At 34.4% G+C, this 17,215-nt stretch overlaps 1 protein-coding gene across 1 annotated transcript; it reads left to right on the forward strand.

Annotated features, from left to right (window-relative positions):
- Nucleotides 1-230: 230 nt before the first annotated feature.
- LOC110092145 (ubiquitin-conjugating enzyme E2 27) lies at nt 231-16,423 on the forward strand. The gene is made up of 5 exons (XM_020816551.2): nt 231-697; nt 2,028-2,076; nt 15,410-15,569; nt 15,719-15,808; nt 15,904-16,423. Exons 1-5 carry the CDS (start codon nt 517-519, stop codon nt 16,009-16,011), a joined length of 588 nt encoding a protein of 195 aa, XP_020672210.1. The 5' UTR covers nt 231-516; the 3' UTR covers nt 16,012-16,423.
- The last annotated feature ends 792 nt before the right edge of the window (nt 16,424-17,215 follow it).

Here is a 17,215-nt window from a genome sequence, read left to right on the forward strand (position 1 = left end):
CTAAGACTATAATGGAGAAAAAAGTCAAGTCCTATTTGAATATTATTCGAATAATGTATAATGGTTTAAAGATGAGTTTGAAAAAAAATGGAAACAATTCGAACAAAAATTGAATAGAGTTAATACAAATAATAAAACTACAACAATTATATAACAAAAATGATTAGAAGATAGAGCATTAGCATAACAAGAATGATTAGAAGTCGACCTGTTTTTGTCTTCCTTTGCTGGCGTCGACTCGTCGCCATAACTGAGTGGCGTCGATTCTTTGTCTCTCCGCATTTCTTTTGACTGCTTTCGCATCTGCCTTTTGCCAGAGTAAGCGAAGGACGGGAGGAACAGTGTGAGGGCTGAAGAAGAAAAAGAAGATACCTGGAGCGACGCCCAAGCTTTCCTCCATTTATTTTCCATCTACCAATCGTTTGCTTTTGAACACGTCGGAGGCTGTGGAAAGAGGTGGTCGAGTGCAACCGACACAGAGGGAGAGAGATAGAGAGAGGAAGAGTGGGAGGGAGGATGTTGGACACGACGAGGGTGCAGAAGGAACTGGTGGAGTGCAACCGCGACACGGCAATCTCCGGTGTGAGCATCGACCTGCACGATGGCGCAAACCTCACCCACCTCTGTGGGTCCATCAGTGGTCCTCTCGGCACGCCTTATGAGGGGGGAACCTTCATCATCGACATCCAGTTACCCAGTACGCTTCTCGACCATTCTAATAGCAGCACAATGATGGATGGTTTGCCCTAAGGAAAATATCCATCGAAAACTAAGTCTTTTGCCCTCCTTTTTCCTTAATGATTTTGCTATTTATGTTATTGTTCTAGATGTCGATTGGCGGGTTCTTACCTCTTGGCGGTAGCGTGGGGGATTCTTTTATTTTTACCCGACTTCAAGTTTAGCTTGCAATTCGACCTAGAAGTTTGAATGCTTTCTTATATTTATGTTTCTAGTCATTCTGTTGAATGTCATGGTTTACATATTGATCAGACTGGAAAGATTGGTGAAACGGATTGATTTTGCGAGTCATTACACTTAGAGTTGTTGCGGTCGGAATATGATTCTGTCTTCTTCTTTTTTTTTTTTTCCATTGGGCTTGTTTATTGTAGTGTAATTGATATAAAACGTGGAAAGATTTCCATACCACAAGGTCGCTTAGCTTGGAGGTTATTATATGTTCGGGCTCTTGAAAGGTCAATAGATCAAAACCTTAGGAACTAAGAACAATTTACAGGCAGAAGGTCCATGTCCACTACTTTTCATTAAAGTTGGTCTTTTGATTTATTTTAAATAACAGCATTCGCAAGAAGGCCTCTTTGTTGTTTTTTCATGTGTTTCTTCATCTGAGTGCAATAGAAATCAATCCCACTCGTACCCATTAGTTTTCCTCCTGTTAAGTTTTAGAGGTTGTTTGGTTCAATATTATTTAGATGATAATGTTAGTTTATATCAGTGATTTATGTTAAATATTGTGTGCTTTTTTTAGTGTTATTGTTTTTAAAGATGCCATTTTTTTGGATTGTAAATAATGAAATATCATGATTTCAGACATTTCTAAATGTTGGTCAATTTCGATGACATCTGGATTTCATTGACTTGGGACATAATGACCATTTATGACTTTTTTATATAGAGATATCAACTAAGTAAACATATGGAATAACATTTAGATGTCAGTGAACCAAATAGGCCCTTAATTTCTTGGCTTTTCTTGAAATAAGATCGAAGCTGGTAACATCATTGTGGGTTTTGACATATATTAGTATCTTCTTATGGAATCAAGTTCCGTACAAGAGGCAGCAAAAGTTCAATTGAATCTTTAGATTTGTTCTTGTTCTCTATTCTATTTATGTGATTATTTTAATTGGTCACTTATTTTTTCTTTAGCAGGTGATCCATTTCATTTGAGTTGATTATTCATACAAATTGGATACATGCTTTTTTATTCACAAACTATATTCTGTGATTAATTAATAAAAAAAATTAAAGATGCAAATGGAAGTTGGATTTATTCTTTATTTTGGCAGGTGACTATCCTTTCGAGCCTCCAAAGATGCAATTTATTACAAGAGTTTGGTATGGGAATCTCTTACTTTCCAATTGGTTACTTTAACAATTACTTTATTTGTCTCACTTATTGTTTTAAAATATGAGGCTTTTTACTTATCAAGAGGCAAGGAGTTATCCCCATGAATTTTGTACTTTTAACATTTTCTAAAAAGAAAATATAACTAAGACATCAAATATAAGAAAAATGTTGAAATAAATGTTTATAATGTATAGTTCATTATCATATATTTATTTTCTAACACTAAAATTTAATTGATTTAAACATATAAAATCAAGCAAAATGAGATATTAAAAGACAAATAATCTGTTAATCTCTAGCTTTATTTAATTAGATAGTAAGTATATTTGCTATAGATTTAGCAAGTTATAATTTAATCTTAATTATGTTATTGCATGTGGTTGGCACTCCCTATATACCAATTGCCTTCACTGATTTCTTGGGGTTATTTTTTGCCATCGTGCCCCATGGCAAGCAGCAAAAGCACCGTTTAAAACATTGGCCGCACCATAATAGTACCTTTTGTCAAAATCATATATCAAGGCTCGGCATTTATTTGCATGTCTTGTTGTCGATGTAACTTTTATTCTTTATTGCATTTTTTTCTCACCATTTTTGAACTGCTTAGTGACCTCAGGACATTGTTAAACAATATAGAATTGTAAGATATTTTTGAACTTCAGATTGTGCTAGACTTTGCATCTTTTTGAATTTTGAATTCTAGAGTTTTATATGGAATTGACATTTCTGATGGCGCTTGCTGATTAATTTGTTCTTCTGTTGACTTTGCAAATGATTGAGCTTTCAAGCATTTGATCTAAACTTAGAAACATAAGTTAATTATAATTATGTTGCATTTATGTTGCAAGTCACTCAGGAATCTTTTCCAGTGTTATTGGCAGCTCACCATTGATTTTAACCTTCTAATAGTTGATTGTACTTGCCATTTATTTGCTCTTAATATGTTATGTTATGTATATTACGTAAATTATAATGCTTGCCATCTTTAGATCATTTTACCAGCACCCTGTTTTTTCCAGAATGCTACGACTCTTTATATCCTTTTCAAATTGAATCCTTTGATTGTGTAGCAACAACTTCATCCAGTATGTTCTAAAGCTTCTTGTTTTGTTTATTTACCTTTTGGCCTTTGTGATTGCCAACCTTTTTTGATCTTTTAGTTGATCCTCTCTCTTGAAAGTTGTATGAATCAATCAATGCAAATGAAAAAAAAAGTTATTTTCCGCATTTATGTAACTGTGAGTGTTAGATGTTTGTTTGGTGGGCATCTTTTGAGGATGAATTTCATAATTAGATTCCTTAAAGGTGAAAGTATATTCCCTTCTATTCCTTTTTTTTCATAAGCAAGTGAATGAGCTTTTGGTTGGCGTTTAACACAATGTACTTTTAATAAATTTACTATTCAAATTACATTTTTAACAAAATTGTAAGGGATCCGTTGTATATCATTTTCACCTATTTTTTCTTGTATTTCATGTGTGCTAATTGTTCTAGTAGAACTAATCAACTTATAGTCATCAAAACCTACTTTATTTGACTACTAGGCTTTCTATGGGCCCTGTAATGAACCATGATCATTTTTGTTTTGCATTATGGAGTAGAGAAATTGTAGAAGTGGAATAGCAATAAGGTGATGGAAAATTGAGTGGGATGTTTTGTATGTGTGCAATGAGGAAGAGCCATTAATACACATGCTTATTATCCCATTTCCATCTTCAATTCTTTAGGGATAAAAATATTTCATAGATACCATGTTGGATACATGATGATGTAAAACTATTAGAAACATTGATTTGATTTAGGGGTGTAAGTGAGTCAAGCTGACTCGTGAGCAGACTCAAGCTCGACTCGATAATGGCTTGTGAGCTGAGCTCGATGAGCTTACAAGCCAAGCTTGAACTAGCTCTAACTCGACTCATTAGCTCGTGAGTTGACTCGTTGAAAAAATGTTAATATAAAATGAACTTAAAATATATTAGCATTCAGGATTTTAAGTACAAAATTGTTAAAAATATTAAAAATTTATATCTTAGTTTATTATATTAAGTGATTCTTTATTAGTTTTCTCTAATTTCTCTTTTTTTTTACCATTTTATTATAGTTATTGCTTAAATCATAATTATTTTCTCTCTTTCAAAATAAATGTCGGCTCGAACTCGTAAAATAAAGCTTGAGCTCAAGCTCAGACTTGATTAATTAATCAAGCCTAAGCTAGCGGTGACTTGAGCTTGGATTGGCTTGTTTACACCCCTAATTTGATTCCTTGTAGAATATTAAAAAAAATAATAAAGAATAGAGACATGATAAACAATTTGTTTATATGGTTGACTTTGCATCGAGCATATTACTCCAGTTATTAGTTTAGCATATGGATCTTGGTTATGATGTTTCAACATCCTCACTATTAATCTTATCCCAACATTTGAGGTCGGATTTATAAAACCTTGTCCATTCACTCATGTTGAATGTTATATGAGGTTTAACTTTTTTTTTCTTTTTCTTTTTTTTTGCACTATTTCTAGTTGTGTTATCATTGTTGTTCCCCTTTTCCATACTAATCCTTTCACAATAATTTTGTTTACTTGTGTTATTGGGAGAGTTATGGAGCATAGGTTATGATGTGATACGTGTGTTTCTCAAAATCAATTTGGATTCATGCTAGGTAGGTATATTATGGAAGTTATACATTTATTGAAAGGTTTGATGGAGAAGTATAGAGAGAATAAGGAGAATCTACTTATGATATTTATTGATTTAGAGAAACCATATGATAAAGTTCCAAGAGAAGTGTTGTGGAGAGTTCTAGAAAAGAAAGGGGTTGATAATGCTAATATTCAAGTCATCAAGGATATGCATGCAGGAACTATTATTTGTGTTCAAACTTCAAACACAAGGTGGTTTGACCAAGTATTTTTCTATTTTAGTTGGATTACATCAAGGAACAGCCTTAAACCCATATCTTTTTGATTTAGTCATGAATGTTCTCACTAGACATTTGTAAGAGGTTGTACCTTGGTGTATGCTTTTTGCTGAAAAAATTCATCTTGTTGATAAGACTAGAGAGGGAGTTGAAGGTAAACTTGAATTATGGAGGTCAACCTCAGAATCTAAAGGTTTTCTTTTGAGTATATCTAAAACTAAATATATAGAGTGTAATTTTAATAGTAATAGATTTATGATTATTACTTTGGGCGATCAAGTCACTAATAAGAGTATACATTTTAGATATATTGGGTCTATTGTTCAGAGTAATGGTGAAATAGATGTGGATATTATTAGTAGAATTAAAATTGGATGGTTGAAGTGGAGGAATGCATTGGGCTTGTTGTGTGATAGAAAAGACATCTTCAAACTTAAGGGAAAATTCTAAGATGGTGGTGAGACCTTCAATGCTTTATGGTGCATAATCATGGCCATTAAAAGAGAAGCATAATATTAAGTTAAGTGTTGTAGAGATGAGGATGCTCAGGTGGATGAGTGACTTTACTCTTAGAGATGGGATTTGAAATGAGCTTATGTGTGAAAAGGTTGGAGTAGCTCCAATGGAAGGTAAGATTAGAGAGAGTTGCCCTTGATGGTTTGGTCACATAAAATGACAACCAGTTAGTAGAGTAAATGTATTAGATTTGACTTGTGTTAATAAAGGTAGAGATAGATCTAAAAAATATTTGGTTAGAAAATATTAGAAATGACCAATCTTTGTTATATTTAAATGAAAATTTCTTAATAGGAAACAGTGGAGAAAAATGATTCATATAATCGACACCACGTAGTGGGATAAAGACTTGAAGTTGTTGTTGTTGTTGTGTTATTGGTACATCTGTACTCTCCATTAGACACTCCCAAACTTCAAAGGTTTATCAAACCTTATATTTGATGAAGGACTTGCGTGCTAAATGTGCTCTCTGTAACAAACCCCAAATTGTTGGGATAAGCTTAATGTTGCTGATGATGATAAGCCATCATTATTGTCATTCTTAAATAAGTGTAATGACAATGGCGATGATGATGATGATCCTTACTAAGTGCTAATATATTATCATTTATCTACTATAATTATTTCTTACAGAGAGCCAAATTTTGTTTCAGAAATGAGAATGTTATATAACTCATCATATGCCATAGTAAAAACCTAGAAATATTGGAGTGAAAGAGAATAACTCTTCAAGCATATATGTGCCTAAGTGATTCTGATTATACTTTATCAATAGTCACCTTTTACTTCTCAATTGTCAAATAAATTGCTACATGAACAAATTGTCTAAAACTATTAATATTTAAAATAATTACTAGAAAAGAAGCAAAGAGAAAATCCATGACTCATAGAATCTATATGACATTTTACCTCTATAATTATAAGTATTATAAGCTCTTCTCTTTCTTGCATTAGAGTATTATATCACTTGCACCCACCTAGTCACTATCTAGCATACATGAGGGTTATTCACTTATTCTTATTACAATACGATACAATAAACTCACGAGTTATGCAGAAAATTAAAATTATCAAATTCAAAGTTAATTAATAAAAATTGTAAATATAATATATGAAAGGTTTCCCATAATTTAATGAAGCAATCATTATTGAAAAGATTTAGTATTTTAAAAAATATGTACTTGTGATGAATTGTTGAATTTTTTTTATTTTTAGAAATTTAATTATATGCAGTACAAATTGCATATTAAATTAAAATGATACTAATTTTTACTATACAATCAAGGTTTACAATATTAATAATCATTGATTTACACATGAAACTATAGTATATCGAAATCAATTTTTTATGTTATAAAAACCTACTTTTTTTCCTTGTAATCTCTTTAGTTTACCATACTAGAAAATTGTGTGTACTCGTAAATTCTATGATTTGGTTTTGTGAGGTACAATATTAACCACCATCTCGACCTCCATTAGTTCTTTATCTCCATGCATACTATTAGTATTATCTAACATTTGACGGTCTAAGTTGTTCACTGTGAGGTTGACTAACTATATGGTGTTAGCCGACATAATAACTTTGCTTTATCCTTGTGGATGGCCCTAAACAGCTTGTCGATCTCCATTAGTTCATCAATTCATGTTATTGGAAGAGGTTCAAGCTCAACCCAAAAATGACCTAACCTGACTAGAACCTACCCAAATACGACTATTTATTTAATAAATTGAAAATCACAACTCCAATTTGACTTAATTAAACTTGCACTTCGCTATAACTAACTTAGACCAACATTAAGAATGATCGAGTTATAGTGTGTTGGTGTCAACTTCAATGCAAAATGAGCATAGTAATCAGATTTATAATCATCACCTAAATAATAACCAAAAGTTTATATTAGATGTGTTCTTAATTAGGAAAAAAAAAAAGAATCCGCTTATTAAATGTATTATGTGTGGGCTTTCGAGATGACTTGAGCATAACCTGATTTTTTCTAAGTCTATAAATGTTGAGCTGAAGTCAACCTGAATCTTGCATGGACTGAACCAAATACTAAGTGTTTGGGCTGAGTTTGAGTTGTATTGTCATATCAGAGATCTAATATTGATATCCCTAATCATTGCCTCATGAACTAATGGTATTATCACACAGTCGTTTGTCAAATTTGGGTGCTATGAGGTTGTCTAACTATATGGATATGAGCAATATTTAATTTGCATTGTCCTCATGGCTATCCGTGAGAGATGGTGACCCGAACCAACCATCACATGCAAATAGAATGAACTTCAATCTTTGAGGAAATTCTTATGCAATTGCCAAAATGCCAAGGAAAGAAATACTTCTTTAAAAAATTAGTTTTTAATGGAGTTGCAAAAACAAAGATATTTATTGGATTCAGGAGATTTGATTACCTTGGAAGTTACCACAGTACTAAGGAGAAAGCAGCATGATCTTATTTTTTATTTTGAGAAATTTTATTTAATGAAACTTATTAATAGGGAAAGAGGTAGATTAAGAACGTATAATTCCAGAAAATGCTCCTTCAACCGGAGCGGATGATGAAATGATGGGCTGGCGAGCTCACCCTATTGCTGGTAAAGAAGCGGCTTAGTTTGAACAAGGAAAGTAGGACTTAAAATAGAATATGAATTTTATTTATTTATTTGTTTTTTTTAAATTACAGATTGAAGGCTGGTCAATTTATCTGTTAAAAAAAAAGGAAAATGCAATAAATATGAGAGGAAAATACACAGAAAGTCAGTCTCGTATTGATCAAAACTTTGTACAAGTGAAAGTTAGCTTGCCAAAGTGTGTAGTCCAAAACCTCAGCAATAATTCGTCTAGTAAACTCTTCTTTAGGCACACTTTATTCTTGAAATGTTTAATTTTCGAGCAAATTGCTTGCCAAATAAATATTTGGCTTGAAGCTTTTGCTTTTTTGTGTCAACAAATGTGCTCCACGGCCTTTATGCATGGAGAATGATGCGAGTTTTCATATTAGCTCTGAATGTAAAAAATCAAGAATCCATTATATTCTATTATTTTTTAGGCAGCAGTGGATATGGTCGTTAATTTTTTTATGTCAATTGAGCAAATACAATTATTAAAGGAATGAACCAATGGCTATCTTTGATGATCTCTAAGGCATTGGCCAACTTTTTTAAGGGGAGGTTAGTATTCATTATTGTTCAATGAAGTCCTAAAGACTTCCCTTTGATACAAAAATTGGAAAATTAGTTGAAGCTTCTTTGATCTCCACTCAGACAGGCTATTTGTTCATTTAGAAGTGTAATAACAATAATAGATCACCTGATGCAGACTCATATTGGTGGTTTACAAGCCAGAGGGAAGTCCTTGAAAATACTGACTAGGCCCTTCTCTTTGAATGATTTTGATGGGGACATCAATGCATGGAAAGTTTATCATAGAAGGGGCCGTAGATCGACGGCCACGATTGAGTCATTATATTATTAGTATTTATGTGTGTTATATTTAATTTAATTTAGCTTGTGAACTTTTCCTTAATGTTATGTTGTAAGCCCAAGGACATTTGTGAATTTTTCCTTTATGTTATGTTGTAAGCCCAAGGGCATTTTTGTATTTTATCTTGTCATGTGGTGGAGCCTAATATATTGCTCCTCCCCCCTGTAAGGTGATGATGATTATTTTTGAATGAATTCTGATTTTAGCCCTCTTCTCTTGTGTGAGAGAGTGTGGTGGAGTGGTGAAGCCTTAGAAGAAGGCAAATGAAGGTGAGCTCTTGATTTTCCCCTTGTATCTCTTCCCTTTTCCCTCCTTCCTCCCTAACCGCCGATCAAAAAAATATAGAGGAATGATTGGATCCCTTCTTTACCCCCCCCCCCCCCCCCCCAAATGGCAAGGCCACCACCACCAACACCCCATCCAAGTTCCCAATCCAAAATTTCCCAAATATGAAATTTTGGGATTCCAATTGGACCCCACTTGTCTCTTGGAACTTTTCATATTAATTAATGGGAAGTTGACCCATTAATTGCCTCTACTTACTTTTCATTCTCAAAATTAGTTGGTAATTGGAAAAGCCACAACCCCTTGCATTTCCTCATGGTTGGGCCCACTCTTGGAATTCTTCATATTAATTAATGGGAAGTTGATCCATTAATTGCCTCTCCTTATTTTTTATTCTCAAAATTAGTTGGGAATTGGAAAAGCTACAACCCCTTCCCTTTCCCCATCGTTGGCCCACTCTTGGAACTCTTCAAGTTAATTAATGAGAAGTTGATCCATTAATTGCAAAGTTAACTTTATCCTTTCCTTTTCCAAAATCAATTTTTCCATTTTCCAATCTACTCTCTCCCATTCCCCTAAGCCCTACCACTCTAATTAGCCTCATACCATTCCTAATCTCCCCCAAATAGCAAAAACTGTGGCTTCCGTCCTTCCAAATTTTGGCCAGCATCTCTTTTTCTCCACTATGAAGCAAGACACAAGGAAGGCACTACGAAGCAACCCTTTGAAGATCAATCGGTCGAGACCACACCACATCTGAAGGAAGCTTCCCTACGATGCAAATACCTAAGTCTTTCTATTCTTACTTCATACATTTAAGTAGATAGCTTTAAAGTACAATTATGTGGCATCACTACTTTCATGTTAATTTAAATCCGCTAGTTTCTTAAATTATTGAGTGCATGGTTCTCGTAGTGATTGATCTATATTAAATGTTGGATCTTTTTGCCAACCCATGTTAGCTAAGTTGTTGACTTGATTTATCCTTCTTGAATTTTAAAACTTTGTGATAGGAAGTACATTTGATAGGAAGTACTTGTATCACAAGACTTCCTAGCCAAAATCAGTAAAATTCCAACAGTAAAACTGCTGTCCACAGCGATAAAACAGCAAGAAATAGGAAGAAAATGAGAGAAAACACAAGTAGGGACTTGTATTCCACTGGAAGAAAAGCAAAGTAATCAAGATACAATTGTTCTTCGATCCGAGAGGAAGAACGTACTCTCTACAATCTCCGGCGATGCCAAGAGCCCAAAACAAAACTAGATCTCAAATTAAATTTCAAAATTCAAGATGAGGAGCCAATTTCCCTCCAATCTCCTAATTATACAAATTAATCATAAAGGACAATAATGGACTTCCTAAAACAGCCCCTCATTCAAAATTTCTCCCTCCAACAATGTGTTTTAGCCCATGCTTGGGCCCACCGAAATCCCGCTCCCCTCTCTGTTCTCCGCCTGGTTCCGCCCGGCTTTGAGCCGCCGGGTGTAGAATCGGACCGGTCCAGACGTGACACTTTGGTTGTGTTAATTGCTATTTGTGGATTGTCTTTCTTATTTGTTTGAAGCTTGTTTTTACGCATCTCCATGATTAATAGCTTGCTGATTTTAAATTTAACTTGTGTTTAATTTAATAATTTCATAATGCAAGTCTTCACATGCTAGTTTTACATCAGATTTTTCAGAAAACTTTTATTTTATAAGCCAAGTTCGGCATATTCAAAAGTGAGATATAAAGGCCTCCCATAGCATTTGGCAAACACAGTTTGCCAGGCAATAAGATGAATTTTCTTTTCCAGGCAAAGCTGTGATTGTTGTTTTAGCAAGTTTTCTACGGTGTAAAGAGGTAGCTTAGTAACTCTCTAACTCAACATAACATGTTCAACTTAATACCTATAAAGAGACTCGTAGTAACAGTAGGATTGGTACCACGACCCCTAACAATCTCTTCAATCTACTAAGTAGAAACATAGCACAACTCAAACGAAACTCTGGAAGTTGAGCTCCAATAAAACCAGATAAGTAGGGGTTGAAAGAGGCTATATGGAACACATTTAAGGCAGATCAGCACATCAAACTCAAAAAATCTGCTAAAAACAATGTTGCAATTGTCAATCAGATCAAGATGGGTCAAAGTTTTAAATTCCATCAATGATCTGCTATAACATATCTTGAGGCTGTTTTTGGTATGATGTTAAGGCTAATTAGGATAACTCAACAACGAAAGAAGCATGTCTTTTAGGATTTGCTATACTGGCTAATTTTAATTATGTTTGAGACAAGGATCAATGTTTAAAATTGCATAATCGGGTATTGAGGCGTTTTTCGTTCGTGAGGCGAGGCGTAAGCCTCAAGGCGTTTTGAGACATAAGCCTCAAAATCAAAAGATTGCGTAAACATAAAATGATAAATTTTTTATATACTAATGATTAAATAATATATAAAACATAAAAAGGCACAATATATGAAGTGAAATCAAAATATCCCAATAATAATACAACATGAAATATAGTTCAACTCAAAATCTATCTTTCCCAAATCACAATATTCTTTTCATTTTTATTTTCTTACACTATCAATTGCAACCATTCAATCAAATGACATTGAAACTTGTATACAAAAATTTTTTGTATCATAGAAGATCAAAACATTCTTTATGCATAACATGTAGTAAACCTCTCCTACTAAAAATTTCGGCATTAATTTATGCACATATGTATTGAGCATCTTATACTTTTTATCATGCATGCCTAAACCACAGGCCCACATAAACATAAGTCTAACAAAAAAAGATCTAAATATTACATAAATAAAAGTCCTATCATTTTCATTTTCTTACAATATCAATGGCAATCATTCAATCAAATGACATTGAAAATTGTATGTATAAAATAAAGAAAGATTGCATAAAATTTAAAAGAATTTTTTTTTCCAAAATGAATGAAAACCAAAGGAAGATGCTCATAAATGCGATGGTATAATAAAAAAATAACATTTGAGTGCAAAGAAGAAGAGGAAGTAAAGTTGTTTCACTTTTGTCAATAAGCCCTAAACTCCAACTACAAAGAAGAAGAGCTTTCAACGGTCGGTCGGTCGAAGGAGACTCCAGGCCAACTTGTGGTAGAAGAGAACGTCAAGAAAGAGGCAAAGAGCAACTCTCGGTGGAAGGAAGCAGACGCCGGTCGAATGGAACGAAGAGGGGAAAATGTTGCTCGAAGAAACAAGGGGGAGTAAGTATATACCCTTGGTTCGAAATAGACGGAGACGCGAGTGGGGGGGGTGCAAAGCCGATATAGATAAATGATTAGGTTAGGGTTGGTTTTTTTTTTTTTTTTAATTTTAAGAGGCGGGCGCCTCTAAATCCAGAGGCGAGGCATGCCTGCCTCAGTAAACTTGAGGCGTACACCTCATTCCCTGCTCTCATTGCGTAGACTTTGAGGTTTAAAAGAACGGAATTCAGTTGAGGCGCACCTCTTATTGCGCAATTTTAAACCATGACAAGGATTAGCTGAGATTGTGTAATCCTTGGATGTCTTGCAAAAAATTCTATGTTGCAAGGTTTTGAGGGATTATATAACTTATAAAGGCTTAAGAGACTATAGGAAAAATCATCTTCATGGACACCATCAGCCTCTTGTTGCCGCCATCTCTGCCATTTTTATGAATTCTTATTTTTTATTTACTTCTGTTGAGTATTTTATGAGATGTTAAACTTATTATGTGCAAATCTGTGTGCACAACTTCTATTTATATTACTTTTGGTTCATCACTTATTTTTTCTTATCCTTTTGATATAAATTTTATCTATCCTTCGTTGTGCATATGCAAACAACCTAAGTTTATCTTCTATTAATTTAAGATTAAAAAAAAAGGTTTATCATCTATTAACTTCCCTTTGGTAGGTGTTCCTCCCCCATGGCTTTTCGACCAGTAACTGCTTGTTTTTAAAGTTCGTAAATTGTTTGTATGGAAAGATACCGAGCGGTACCGAGCATGTACCGGTCGGTACCGAGCATATATTGTTCGGTACCAAGCGATACTGGCTCGGTACCGAGCATGTACCGCTCAGTACCGAGCATATACCGAGTGGTACTGGCTCGGTACCGAGCATGTACTGAGCGGACGAATGAAAGAAAGCTGAATCAGGAGTTATTCAAGCTTTCGTTACTGCACGTCAAAATCAAGGCCCACAACACTGCTCACCTGCTCTTCCGACCTAATCGAGGCCTGAACGTTTCCTGCACTCACAACTTTGGCTTCGTTTCCTACTTTCGAAACCGTTATTGCTTTCGGCTTCATTTCCTACGTCGTCTCCTTCCGACTTCGTCTCCTGCACTCACGGCTTCGTCTCTTTCCCTCACGGCTTCGCCTCCAGTTCGCCTTTCAATTCTCACAGGAAGCCCTAATCCTATACGCGAACACGAATCGGTTGCATCGTATTTACATATATACCGAAGAAAAAATTTTGAAGCAGTGCCTCGTACTGCCTCGAGGTGTTACGCTCTGATGCGTACGCCTCGTGCGAAAAAATCGTAGGCTTCGCTGGATGGTTCGAGGCGTAAGCCCCGATACGCATGACTTCCGCCTCGACTTGAGGCGCAACTCAATGCGGACGTCTCGTCCGCTTTTTTAATGGTTGATTGTAATCAAACAGAGTTTAATTTTATAATTTATATATGTATTTATATCTTTAATTTATGTGTATTGGATTAAGATACGGAAATATAACACTAATATATACTTGGATTTAATTGCAGTTTTATGATAAAAGAAATATAATGAAGGTAACATTTATAACAAGGGATTAAATATTTATTGCTGCCAAAAAATAAATGAAGAAAAGTGATTCATGTAGCTGACCCCGCGTAGTGGGACAAAGGCTTGATGTTGTTGTTGTTGCTGCCAAAAAAGAAATAGGCTTATTGCTGCTAAAAAACGAAATAGGATAATGCTAGTGGATTAATAGGACAAATGGATCATGATCATTACGGATAATTTTGGCCATTTAGCTTGATATTAGTGATGGCAGTTGAAAAGCTTTCGGTATTGCAAATCTCCAAGGACATGCAACTCTTCTCAAATGACATTGGAATAAAAGAGGTATATATGCTAGACTTGGTCTGATGCCATATATAATTTCGGTGTGAAGGCAATGTAATTCGTTGATTTAACTAGCATGTTTCAATTATATAAGCACATCGATTCTCCTTAATGGAAATGTGGAGTTAAACATGAAAATAAGCATAATAAACTTTTAGATTTATTCAAATTTGTGTGGAATTGAAAATCCATGAATTGACTAAAAAGAAAATAGAATGAATCCATGGGTCTTATTGCACAATCTATTTGTGATTTTGTTTTATATTAAGGGGTTGTTTGGTTTGAAGTAAAATGAGTATAAAGTATTTCAAATACTAGAGTTTTGAGAATATTGGTGTTTTGTTTGAAGTAAAACAACTGCAATGTAAAATTCTGTATATTTGAATGCACCCTTTGGTGCAAATTTTGTGTATTTGGATTTTCTTTAATTTGGACAATTTCTAAATACACCACAAATTCATCGTCGTTATCTTCACCTGCCACCATCGGCCACCACTGGCAGCAATAGCCATTATTGCCGCCACTACTGCCATTCATCGTCGACCTCCACCAGCTATCACCAATATCATCCTTCGTCAGCCACCACCCACTGCCCACTGGCCCAGCTACTGTCAGCCACCGACTGCCTCTATCTTTGGACTTTACACATTTATTTTATTTTAAGCCAAAAAAAAATCGCATGCATTTATTTTACACGCATCCAAACAACTTCTAAACATTTCAAATACAGTGCATTCGTTTACATTGCATTTCTTTTTCAGCTAACCAAACAAACCCTTAAAAAGTGTCCAAGTTTTTGTTTTTTCACCCATCATCTTGCCAATTACTTGGCTGCATGGTGCTGCTCTTCTATATCCTTGAGCTTTTTCCTACTTGTAGCTCAGCAACAAAATCACTTGGATCTCCATTTTTTCTGTCCGAACAAAAAAAAAGGGAAAACCCATCGTCCATACCTACTAATAATCAGTGTTCTAAATGAAAATCCTGTTTTTAAGCTTTTCCGTTTTTGTTCAAAGGCATCCAAACATCAGCAGCCAAAATGGGGCAATCTGTTTAGACATTCTGAAAGACCAATGGAGCCCTGCCCTCACTTTGAAAACCGCATTACTATCACTCCAAGCTTTGCTTTCAGCTCCTGCCCCTGATGATCCTCAGGACGCTGTGGTTGCTCAACAGGTTTTATCTTTTCGTCTTCTCTCTTTTTTTCCCAAATTTTTTTGGCGCTTCGGTCTCAGAATCTTGACAGCAATTTCAAAAGATTTCTATCAGCTAAGCTTAGCTCCTTATTTTGACATTTCCTCAGTAACCTTCTTTACATCTTGCAGTACCTTCGTGATTACCAGAAATTTGTGGGCACAGCTCGTCACTGGACCGAGACTTTCGCTAAAATTGCTACTGTTGGAATAGATGAGAAGGTAAAGAAAGGCCTAACTCCATATTTTTTTTAGTTGTTATTGTGCTTAGTTTAATACTAAAGCTTGGTTTTATATATACAAATAAAAACGAGCAGGTGAGTAAGTTGGTTGAGATGGGTTTTCCTGAAGAACTTGCCCGAAGTGTATTGGAAGCTGTGAAGGGTGATGAGAATGCAGCCTTGGAGAAACTGTGCTCCGGCTAACTGAGACTACAGGTTGGTCTTTTACAGCTTTCACTAAACCCTAAAAAAAAATTATAGAGCTTGTGCTTTCATCAGTTTTCTGTGACTTCATTTTGGATGAAAAAGGATTATCTGATTTAAATTAGGAGAGATTTTGGCTTCGTTTGGGATTTACTTTCTTTCTATTTCTTAAAGCAGTTTTCTAGTATAAAATTTTTAATTTTGTACTTAAAAACAGCTTTAAGAAGCAGAAAGAAAGCTGTTCCAAACGAAACTTTTGTTAGAATTGCTCCTGCAAGCAGAAGAATGATGATTTCTTTCACTGTTTGTCTTTTCTTTCCTGAGGAACAGCACCCACAATTGTGTTGGTGAAGTTGTGATGAGCAAACTTGAGAATAAATTTGGCTGCTTCTCAGCCTACTCATTTAAAAAATTTAATATAAAATATATTGTAATGTATTAAGATTTTAAATTTATGTACTAAGAATTTAAAATATTTTAACATTTTTTATTATTTAAATTGTTTTATTATAATAATTATTTAAATTAGAATTATTTTCTTATTTTTATAATGAATGAGTTGATTTATTGAGTCAATTTGAACTCTTATAATTGAGCTGTAGTTCTCCCTAATTTAGATTGATGAATCACAGCAATATACCATTTTATGTGACTCAATTGATTGCAATTTTTCACATTATTGAAATCTCGTTTCTGCAATTTTTTATTACAAACATGCCCAGTCAATTAATTCAAAACTCTCTTTTTTTATTACTCACCGGTAATTTTTGTACTGTAAATTTAAGAAATTGGTCATATTTGAACTGTTTCATTTTAGGGAAAAGAAGCTATGAGAGGAGCTTTTGAATGAATTCTCATTAATAGGATTCTGTGTATCAGAGGAAAAACAAATTATATAATAACAAGGGGCTGAATGAAAGTAGATTCCTAATTTCAGCAAATTCAGCCCTTTGAAAGTATTAATTATTCATAAAATAATATGGGATGATCGCTGTTGCTTGTCACTCATGAGCTTAGTACCGTAGCTCAGTATTACTAATATGATATATTCTGATTGATTTTTAAACAACATTCGGTGTCTAACATCTGCACAAAATAATTTCCTTTGAAAGGCCAATGCGGAGCCTTCGACTACCCATTATTGTTAACCACAGCTAGTTGTTGACTAGGAATAATTTTTATTGGGTCAGGTAACCTGATGTAG

This window comes from Dendrobium catenatum, unplaced genomic scaffold, assembly GCF_001605985.2.
Source record: "Dendrobium catenatum unplaced genomic scaffold, ASM160598v2 fragScaff_scaffold_665, whole genome shotgun sequence".
Classification (NCBI taxonomy): domain Eukaryota; kingdom Viridiplantae; phylum Streptophyta; class Magnoliopsida; order Asparagales; family Orchidaceae; genus Dendrobium; species Dendrobium catenatum.

Excerpts from the sequence above, each read along its gene's own strand:
- LOC110092145 (XM_020816551.2), top strand. The coding sequence starts at position 517 with ATGTTGGACACGACGAGGGTGCAGAAGGAACTGGTGGAGTGCAACCGC. Across the intron at positions 2,077-15,409 it reads CAATTTATTACAAGAGTTTG|GCATCCAAACATCAGCAGCC; the intron begins GTATGGGAATCT and ends TTTTGTTCAAAG. Across the intron at positions 15,570-15,718 it reads ACGCTGTGGTTGCTCAACAG|TACCTTCGTGATTACCAGAA; the intron begins GTTTTATCTTTT and ends TACATCTTGCAG.